We start from the raw sequence: 11,159 nt of genomic DNA on the forward strand, positions 1-11,159 counted from the left end.
CGAGGTCTCTGCGATTAGAATGACGTATAGAAAAAACTATAGAGAAATCTGCTTATGCTCGAAGTAACTTTATGTTTTCAATTTGTTCGTTTAAATGAAATAAGTCTTCCGAGGTTTTGATGGAATTTTCTTTGTCAAACGCGCAACGAATAGAAATCTCCGCGGAATCGCGCAATACAAGGCCCCTGGGAACAGTCGGAGCACATCCATTAAGCTTGTCTATATCTGGACGACAATGCCGCGTTGCGTTTCGCTTTCGATTCGACGCCCAGGCATTATTCTCGCTCTCGTTTCTCCGATCCTCGCCAATCCCCCCGGCCATATTAGTCGATCGGTCCAGTAACGTCGAGGATCGTTTTTCCACGATCTATCCGTTTTTCGCGATGCCAGTGTGCCCCAACGATCGAATTATCTGCCTATACGCGGAAACGTCTAAATGACGCCGTTTATGGTCGCGCTGGGGCTCGTGGAGGATCGAAATCGCGGCAGGTGGATCGGGACACTCACCTGTACATCAACCCTCCGGTGCAGGACTCGAGCAGGGCTCCCCCGAAAACGCAAACATAGTACTGCGTGCAGTCACGTGGGTGAGGGTAGTATCCGAACTCTTCGGGGCACTCGAACTCCAAGGCTGCTTCGTTTCTGCTCGCCCTGGCGCTCCTGGGGATGGTTCGTTGGCATTCTGCAAATATAAGAATTTTCATTGTTAATAAATTTTATTTTATATCGGTCCAGGAACCTTCTTAAGACAAATATTTAAGTAAATTTCAAGGGCACATTTGAATTTCGGTATGTATCTATTGAATTACATACAGCCAGCCTTATAAATATTCGTATCTTCTACATATGTTCATTAAAGAAATTTGTCTAAATTAAACGATAGGTTCGATATTTTCAAATAAATTTTTGAAATTGTTGAAAAATCTTTGTATCGAATGATTAATAATTAACTTGAATAATGAACTCGAATAAGGAAACTATTATTATATATATTATGTGAAGTTGAATGCAAAAATGAGAGAAAAAAAACTGGCGAAATAAAAATTAACTGAGCGCTCTCTACTCACGTATGTTTGCACGGACGATATGTCGTCGACTAACTAGTCAAATCATATATCGTCTTCCTCGTTATCGTTGAAAGTCCGTCACCTTCAATGTTTTCGTACAGCGCCGACGATCTGTCCTTTGCTGTTTACGTATTCACACGGATAACACTCATACACATTTTCTTTTACTTATTTTTGCATTATAGAATGCTAATATATATATTTTCAAATAAATGTTTCGTCATAAATATGTGCATGAATAAACTTTACACTTGCGTGTATTAACAATGAAATATTTATTTGAAATTATCGAGCCTATCGTTTAATTTAGACAGATTTCTTGAATACACATAGAAGGCACGAATATTTATGGGAATGACTGTGGGTACCATTTTGTTCTACAATTTATCCACCTTTTAAGGGATGTACACACTTGTAGCATCTACCAAAAATAAGCATGGACTTTTCAGACAAACCAATATACCTTTTCGTGCGTTTTAAATTGAAATTATCTTCTTCGATTTTATCTTTCTGAAATATGCACAGTAAATCGTATAAATTTTCGTAAATATTCGTTCTATGACTATTGAAGAAATTTAACTAAACTAAATAGCTTTGATATTACCAAATAAATTTTTCTATGACTTCCGCTTGGAAACATCTAATCTACCATTTAATTTAAACAAATTTCTTTAATACACATAAAAGGCATTTACGAATATTTATGGGACTAAGCGTGGGTACCATTTTGTTTCACAATTTTTCCACCTTTTAAGGGACGTACACATGTTATTTGTTTCCAACCATTCCGATAAATTCAGACCTGTAGCATCTACCAAAAATAGCCATGGACTTTCCAGACAAACCAATATATCTTTTCGTGCGTTTTAAATTGAAATTATCTTCTTCGATTTTATCTTTCTGAAATATGCACAGTAAATCGTACCAAATGAATTTTTCTATGAATTTCGCTTGGAAACATTTAATCTACCATTTAATTTAAACAAATTTCCTTAATAGACACAGAAAGTATTTACGAATATTTGTAGGACTGGCTGTATATTACTGTAGATGCAAATAATGTCTTTCGTCCACTGACCATAAATGGGTACATATCCCCGGTGTAATTATTATTGCTCCTTTCCTTAAAAAAATCGTCTCCTTTCGTAATTCGAGAGACCTAAGAGAGCCAACGGACTGCAGAGGTTTATACGACGTAATAAATAACGGATCGCTACAAATTCGGCGCCAGGATCTCGACTCCTGATCGCCCTCGAGGCGCCACCGCTTCCCCGCGGTTCCCAGACAGGATTCGCGATCGATCGGCAACGCCTTCGATCGAGTTTCTCGGGTTGCCACTGTTCGCGCTCGCCAGCTACGGCAAGGTCGACCGAAAATCCGGTTACTTGGGTACCAGGGTTGCGCAATCCGTTGCTTCGCGCGCCGCTCACGTTTCAGAACGCCTCCCCAACCGTACGATAACGAGATCTACACGAAGGCTGTCGTTCATAATTCACATTGTATCGACGCCCCGCAGACACCACGTTTTCTCGTCTCCGTCTCCTTTCCCTCCGACGCTGACCCCTTTCCGCGAAGGCGAACCATTCTGGTACCGTTCCGAAGAAATAAGGAATGCCCCGAAGAAATTCCTGACCATTGTTGAAATCGCCAGTCCGTCGTCCGTTTCTCGCTTTCGTTGTAAAGGATTATCCACTTTTAGCGAATTTTGCTTCGGTTGGTTTCTTTTACCAATTCTGGGACTGCCTTCCTTTATTAATTTTTTCTTGTAATTCTAGAGTGGTATACTCCTTCGCTAATTTTTTCTTTTAATTTCAAAGTATTCTCCACCTTTAAAAATTTCGTAACAATCGAAGATTCCCTTCTTGACCATTTTTATTTAATACAAAGATGATTCTCACACCTCAAGACAATTCAAAATATTTTCCCTGTCTGTCTTCGGTTATTAATTTTTTCTTTTAATCCTAGAGTACTGTACTCCTTCACTAATTTTTTCTTTTAATTTCAGAGTATTCTCCACCTTCTAGAATTTTTTAACAATCGAAGATTCCCTTCTTGGCCATTTTTATTTAATACAAAGATGATTCTCGCACCTCGAGACAATTCAAAACATTTTCACTGTCATCTGACATGAAATAATCCGTTACAAAGTCCTCGAAAAAATAAAAAATTCTAATAATACCGAATTATCTCTCCTGACGTGAAATAATCCATGCAAAGTCCTCGAGAAAAATAAAAATGCTACTAATAATCACAATTTAACCAATCCTTAACCCATCCCTCGCTCCTTCCCTGCTCTCCCTATCCTATCCACATACCCTCCCATCTTTTTCGCGGTTGGTTGGTTTCCCCGCGAGCGAGGTTTCGTCAGGGATGCTACTTGGGAACCGCGGACGCGTTGCGTCGCGTTTCAAACCGATTGCGGCTTCGTTACGCGGTAAATAGCATGCCATCGTTGAAAAGCGTTTCTGCGTTCCGCCATTGTTTCGCCCCGACACCGGGATTCGATTATCCCACTAAAGCTCTTTCTAGCACAACTTGGTATCGTGGGACCGCCGCGGCAGCGAACGACGAATTGATTTGTTGGAAACGTGACTTGCGCCATTCCTTGCCCGCACTTTCGACGTGAGAATATGTGTCTATACAATATAACGCCGTTCCTTCGACCTGCACCCCCTCCTTCCGCGACGAATTCGCCGTTTACATGTAAATCATTTTCCGCGTCGAAGCGCTTACGCAACTGTTACATTTTTTTAGAGGAAGCTGGGGAAAGACGTCAGGACACTGATAAATTTTGGGGTATTTATTTTTTTAGCGATGGATCACTCAGGCTTGAAGACACTGACAAATTTTGGGGTAACTAATTTTACGCGATGGATCACTTAGACGAGGACATTGATAAATTTTGAAGTAACTAGTTTTTTTAGTGATGGATCAATCAGACATGGGAGACACCGATCAATTTTGAGGTAACTATTTTTTTTTTTCGACGGATTACTCAGACGTAGGGGCACTGATAAATTTTGGGGTATTTATTTTTTTTGCGATGGATCACTCAGACTTGAAGACACTGACAAATTTTGGGGTAACTAATTTTACGCGATGGATCACGTAAATTATATCTTAGTAATAATACTTAGACGAGGACATTGATAAATTTTGAGGTAACTAGTTTTTTTAGTGAAGGATCAATCAGACGTGGGGACACTGATCAATTTTAAGAAACCTATTTTTTTCGCGATGTATTGCTATTCGAATAATCGAATTCTCTTCTGCATTCGAGAATTCGTATAGGAATAAGTCGGGCAAGAAGTGTCTCCAACAGTCGAAGAATTGTTCAACCACGAGTAACTGGAAACGCGAATTGTCTCGGTCCCGCTGGGAAGGAAAAGAACGCGTTCTGACGCGTGAACGAGGCTGATCGTCGGGAATGCGACTAATTAGATCAAGACCGGTTGATTGAGGCTCGTGTTCGACATCGAGCTCTCTTTCGTAAGATCGAGTCACCCTTGTTTCTTTAGGGCGGGTTGCGCAAAGGGCCCTTTGTTCTATATGCAGTTAAACTCCATCGCATACTCTCCTCGTACAGGCCAAAAGAGTACTCGATATACGGAGAGTGATTCTAGCGAATGAACTAAATAAAATTTTTAAAACGAACCGATACGTTTTTCTCTAGATTATGCGCATAAATAACACGTTGACTGGCAAATCGATGCTCTCGAAAATTTCTAATAGGATTAAATATTGGAAACTACGTAATCAAACCCTGGCATTTACTTTTGTAATTTTGTCGAAATTCAAGAATTTCGTTCATTTTATCCACACTCATGGATAAATCGACAACTAGACTGCGAATTTTTATCCATTTATAGAAAATTTGAATGTGCAAGAAAGAATAAAATAAATTCCAATTTAGGTTCAATTTTTGTAGGCACGTTCGCGAAGATTTTATTTTGCATAAATGATCCACAGTCTAGCGATAACGAGGAATAAATTCAATGGTTGAATATGGTCCATGGAATGGTACGTGCAAACTCGACACATAAGATACAAGTTTCTTTGTGTCCTGCATGAACGAGCAAACTCCATATCGCCTAAGTATGTTTGAACAGTGGACGAAGTCATGCGGCAAGGGATCGACGTACGATTTTCTTTTGCAGGCAACGCAAAAACTGGTGGCCTAGTTTATTACCACGTCGTACTTTCTATTGCCGATCGAACGTGTTCAGAACGAACAGCCCCCGCGTATGTGTCCAGAATATTGGGATTCTTCCCATTTTCCTTCGTTGGGCCTAGAATCCCAAACGAGACCCTCCGTATCGATTTCAAGAACCGTATTATGTGCGGAGACTTCATTCCGTTTCGTAATTTCTATGAAACCTCTCCTCCGTGACATTTGCCCTTTCGAGCGGATGTGGCCGCGGCCCTTCGATAAAGTTTTTACTAAGAAACTAAGGCGCGTCGCGGGACTGATTTCCACGGAAAAATAGGAGCTACGTGCCTCTACGCATCTCCGCATACGGCGGCATAGAATTCATAGAATCAACTCCCACTACAGCTTTTTAACAGAATCTAGAGTATATAAACCGATGCGTTTCGTATCTCGAGGGCTCATTTTTGGAGGACACGTTGAAGTTACGTCGTGATATATCTTAAATCCACGAGGCAAGATCGGAAAGAATCCCCTTCGAGCATAGTCTTGAAACAGTTTTGGTAAATACCTTGTTCAATGGTAAACGTGACCCCCGCATTTCAACTCGGTGCGTAACCTTGAGAGTAGGAATTAGTTTCCGCGATACATACAGAAACCATTTGTATAGTCCTTTAAATAAACCTTTAATATATACGTAGTTTAGTAGAATAAACCTAACTATTTTCTTCCGAGTGCCTATCCCTTGAATTATTTAGTTAAGGAGATCCACAGCAATACACCTTTACCGTTCGAGGTGTATTACATAATAGAAGTTACGAGGCCAACTAACAATCCTAGTGGCAACCCTACGTTAGCCATACGTAGGTGCGTCCACGACCGCACATCCCTATTAACAAAAATTGTCCAAACGACAACTATCCTCGGCAGCGCGGTCGAAACAAGCTTCAAACCCACGGCTCGTAACATTTTAATCAGAAAAATGTCAGGAATATGATGGTAACAGTTTTACTACAAAAACGGTAATAATAAAAAAAAAGTTTGATCGTTGCATTAGTATTGTCTCATCGAGATATCTGATCCCGGATCATGTTACTGTCCATTTATCGTAGAGAAACTTGTGCATTTAAGGAGACTGTTGAATTATGTAGTTGTATTCTGATATAAGTAAAATGGAAATTTAAAAAATCAAAAAGTCACTTTTAAATTACATCTGTCGCCTTAGAGCGCCACTCGAGCGCATATACTACCTATCGAATGTTAATAAATAAACAAGCCTTCTAGACTGTAGTCTTTAGAGAGTCAAGCAAATGGGCCTTCAATCTCGACGCTTCGATATATTAATTACTAACGATTTATCAACGATACATTACGAACCACGAGGATTATTGTTTATTAACCGGCCGGAGAATAAATTCCGGAGATGCGCGATTCATTAACCAGTTTCGCGTCGAAGCCAGCGGAGCTGTCTCCGCGTTCTCTCGCGTTTCGATTATTCGAATGACGCGTAAACGCAACAATCCGAGAAGTTGCGAATCGATAGCGTCGCACACGCGACCGAGGGCCGCGCGTGTTGCGTCGGCGTTTCGTAACATCGACGGCAGAAATTCCATCGGGGCGTGCTGTCATCGATTACTATCGTCATCGATGGCGATCCACGCGAGGATGTTGTCGACCAGACGCTTTCCTGCTGACATTGACGAGAAGGTGGGGCCCGTGCAGTCTCGAGACGTCTCGAGTCGAGGAGGATAGTTCGAGATCTCTCGAAATACTTCGGGATCTCTCGAAATACTTGGCGAGGTAAACATGAGATGATCGAGTGTCTTGGAACGTTTAAAAATTGTGTAAGAGAACCTTAGAATGTACGTTATGTTATTTTTTGGCGGAGTGTAATTTTGTTTCAGTTTGTTATGGTAAGATTGGAAGGGTTGAGGTTTGCGATAGCGAGCTTGAGGAAATATAGATCTCAAGAAAGGAGCATTCGGAGCGAACATCCTGGTACCGTTCTCTGGGTCGGCCTTCCGAGGAACCGCCCGCGACCCTGAGATCGGAGCAAGGTCGACGTCCTCGGGCACAAGGCGATCCTAAAACTCTTTTCGCTTGCCCTGACCTCGCGGCGATCGTTTTGGAACGGGACTGGGGTCGGTGGCTTCCTCGATCGACGAATTCGATATACAAACGCGTCATTTTACGAAGACTAGGCCTGGAAACAAATAATTCGGTATTCTGATATTTGATAGGTACTCGAATGCCACGAAAATCATCGAATAGTTCGAGATTTTTGATATTATTATTGTACGTGGGTAGAGAAGTGCTCAAAGTATTCGAACAGTTCAGTATTCGAGCATCGTTCTTTGAATACACGAGTGTTCGAATTTCATTTTTCGAATAGTGCGAATAATGCCATACAGTCATTGTTCTGGACATATTCGAGGTTCCAAGAATTCAAATACAATTTGAATTTCTAAGTGTTTGAATACAACTCGAATTGGCAAGTATTCGAATACAACTCGAATGGGCACGTATTCGAATACAATTACAATCGTTAAATATTCAAACCCAATTCGAATTGCCAAGCATTCGTATACAATTCGAACTGCCAAGTATTCGAATAGTATTTGAACTGCCAAGTATTTGAATACAACTCGAATCGTTAACTATACAAATGCAATTCCAATCGCTAAACATTCCAATCCAATTCGAATTGCCAAGTGTTCGAGTGCTACTCGAGTACCAAAACTGTTCAACAATTTCTCTGGTATTGAAGTATTCGAGCAGTATTCCAGTATTTGAATAGAAATTCATCGACTGCTCTCAGCTTCAAGCGCAACGGAGGATCGAATTCCTTGACCGCGATGGGGATCGTTCCGTCGACGCGTAATCGATTTCTCAGTCGTGAATCCTCGCCCCTTTCTGGGAGGATAATGGCCCGCCCGTCACGGCTGACATTTGCTCCGCTATCGCGCGAACTGTAATGCGGTGGAGCGTCATTGGCCGATGACGAGAGAGAGAGAGAGAGAGAGAGAGAGAGAGAGAGAGAGAGAGAACTTCTTTAAGAGAGGTCCGTAGAAAGGAGAGTTCACTCTCGTCTCGCGGATGCAACTGCTGCATTCGAGGATTAAATGTCAAACGAAACGCAATCCCGCCTGCCCCATGCGTCACGTACTTTTTCGATAAAAACACGCAGCTTCCTCGACTACTCAAAATCGCAGCTACTCGTATCATCTGCGCATTTCAATTAAAAACGCTGCACAGGAATGTACAGGAACTAAAAGATCACATTCGTACTCGTTGGACAAGATATGCCAACTCGATTTCGAACGACCGAGGCTGATTTTAAATTACCGAGTGACACGTGGCGAAGCAGCTCTATTGAATTCGCCTCCGAGAATAATAATAATTGGAAATAGTCATCGAGCACGATCGCAAAGGGCAGAATGCGCTCGCTGAGATACTTGGGGCGTTCTAGCGCGTGCCCGCCGAGGCATGCACCCTCGTTAAAAAAATCTCGATAACAGAGAATAATCGAGGAGTGGCACAAGCCGCCGTGGCCGCGCTCATTGTTATGAAAAATCACAAAAGACGTCGAACGGCCTGCCGATGATTATTGCGCGAACTGCGGTTTTCGGTGGATTCATTTCGCGATCGAGACGTGGTACTTCCGTCAATTTTTATCGTCGAGGAGAGACGAAATTCATTCGTTCGAGCCAACTAAATATTAAATAAATATTCTTGGGGAATAATCTCGGACGAATCAACTGCATAGAGAGTCTTTAATCGGAGTCACGAAATATAGTGTTTTAAATATTCTTCTTCGATCATTTTCATCACGAATTGTTTTCACCGAAGACAATACTAGTGTGTTAAGAAGAACGAAAATAATTGTATCGCGACGTGTGAATTCGGTGCAATAACCGAAGCGATAGTTACGCACTTAACCGAGCTGAGATTGGTGCACGCCTCCTGTCGACGGCGCGTGAAAATTTTAATCGCCTCCAACTCGGTGATTTATGGCTTGGCGAGTTCGTTATTCGCACCTTACACGGTTTTCGGTCGTTAGAGGGACGAATTTGCGGTAATATCCGTACCGAGAAGCGATCTGCGGCTTTCCGACGTTTCGCGCATTATCGCCTAAGTACGTTCCGCGAACAGGAGCACCGCGCCGGCGGGATTGCGCATTTTACGAGGCGCATTTAGGGTCGTTTAGGCCGGTCCCGCGTGTTGGTTTTGCGGCGACCGATGATTTTGTCGTTTCCAAATTACGTTTCGACGCCTGGAACGGAACGTGGTTGCGCAAATCGCGAGCTGTCCGTGTTAATTGACTGCGAACACCCGTCCACAATGGCTCGTTACGCGACAATTGTCTGCTTGTTAAATTGTATGCACATTCTCGAAATAATTACGAGGTCTTACGTTTCGTTTAAAAATTAATGATAGAGTTTTATATAATCGCTGTTATTTATAATCTACTTCGACTGGAGGTTTGGGACTATTCGAATAGCGTACGGATATAAATCGAATGCCACTCGAGTACTCGACGAATTTGACAGTAAACCTACAGTAATTATTTCTACCGTGGTGGAATGAAAAACCTTGAAGAAAAATTTTTCAATCGAATGCAAAACTATTCTACGTGGGATTAAATTGAATAATGAAGCACGAAACGATTATATTGCGAGAGGATTACAAGATGGATAGGGATTAACACGAAGCTCTACTAAAAATTACTTTATGTATTCGGAACGACCGACTTCGACAAAATCCGCCGGGCGACTGACTCTGCTCATCAACGGCTTAACAGAAAAGCGACGATGGCCGTGTGCCGTCAAAAGAATGCCGATCAGAGAATTCTTACAATACAGGGTATCCCAACAATGTTGGAGGTCCTTGAAAGGGGTGGTTCGGGGGGTAATTTGAAACAACTTTTTCCTTGACGAAGCCTGGGACAACATTTTCCACCCCTTTCTAGGAACTCCAACATTTTTAGGACGCCCCGTACACATATAATTTAAATATTGCAAGAACTGTATACTAAAGTTTGAAATCAGTAATTCGTGGTAAATGTTGTGTTAAATCGAACAATTTATCATTCGAGAGATATTTGACGAGACTATTACTCAAACACCTCAAGCTTATCGTTTCAACTTGTTCAATTCAACACTGCCGCTGCTTTCCTACAATAAAAAAGAATTTCTTTCCCTCTATTGACCCTCACGAAATTGTTCAACGACGTCATTTCGCAAACCGGGAGACGGTAATGGCGTGTCAATAAGGAAATAACCGCGAAATAAGATAACATACTATTCGAAGTTCTACTCCAAACAACATCGAAGCTCATAACGTCTTATTTCATGTTGTTTCAGGCCCCGCTCGAGGCATGCGCTCCATAAATCGTTTCCGAGTTCACTTTCAGTGCGGTGCGCGAGTTATCCGAGACGACCAGATCCCAGGCACGAACGCCTTCGGACGGAAAATACGATATTCCGCTTGTGCATGCTCGTTTGCCACTGCAGTAACGTTAGGAGACCAAAAAGTCGAGTGGAAGGATTCGTGGCCGCCGCAAACCGCACGCGAAGTTCACCAAGCAGGAAATGTACGATAGTTCGGCTTCCAAAGCAACGAGCATCGCCATTTCGCGTGAATCAGCGTTCTGCGGACTCTTTTTAGTCGGTGCTCGTTTCTTTGCAGTATACGAGGTGGAAAATAAAAGCGAAAGGAGAAGTTAAGAGGTATCTTTGGGTTGGTTGATTTTGGGAGAAATAATTTTGAAATGAGTGAGTGGACGGCGAGCACGCGAACCAGTGGCGCTGCGATCAGTGGCGCCATCAGTTTGGGCGTTTGATAGCACTGAAAATTGTAAAGACGCTAAATTGTTCATTCATTTAGCGAATTAGTAGTCAAGATTCGTTTTCACGGGTTTGTTCACATGGCAGGGAACGCTGTTT

General features: G+C 42.1%; 1 protein-coding gene across 2 annotated transcripts in view; it reads right to left on the bottom strand.

Moving 5' to 3' along the window:
• LOC128877009 (uncharacterized) overlaps window positions 1-11,159 on the bottom strand; it is a 93,207-nt gene that overhangs the window by 24,837 nt on the left and 57,211 nt on the right. For both annotated transcript variants that reach the window (XM_054123931.1, XM_054123932.1), the window contains exon 4: window positions 508-682. In XM_054123931.1, coding sequence (XP_053979906.1) covers window positions 508-682 — 175 coding nt within the window. The remainder of the gene's footprint in view (window positions 1-507; window positions 683-11,159) is intronic.

This window comes from Hylaeus volcanicus, chromosome 5, assembly GCF_026283585.1.
Source record: "Hylaeus volcanicus isolate JK05 chromosome 5, UHH_iyHylVolc1.0_haploid, whole genome shotgun sequence".
Classification (NCBI taxonomy): Eukaryota; Metazoa; Arthropoda; class Insecta; order Hymenoptera; family Colletidae; genus Hylaeus; species Hylaeus volcanicus.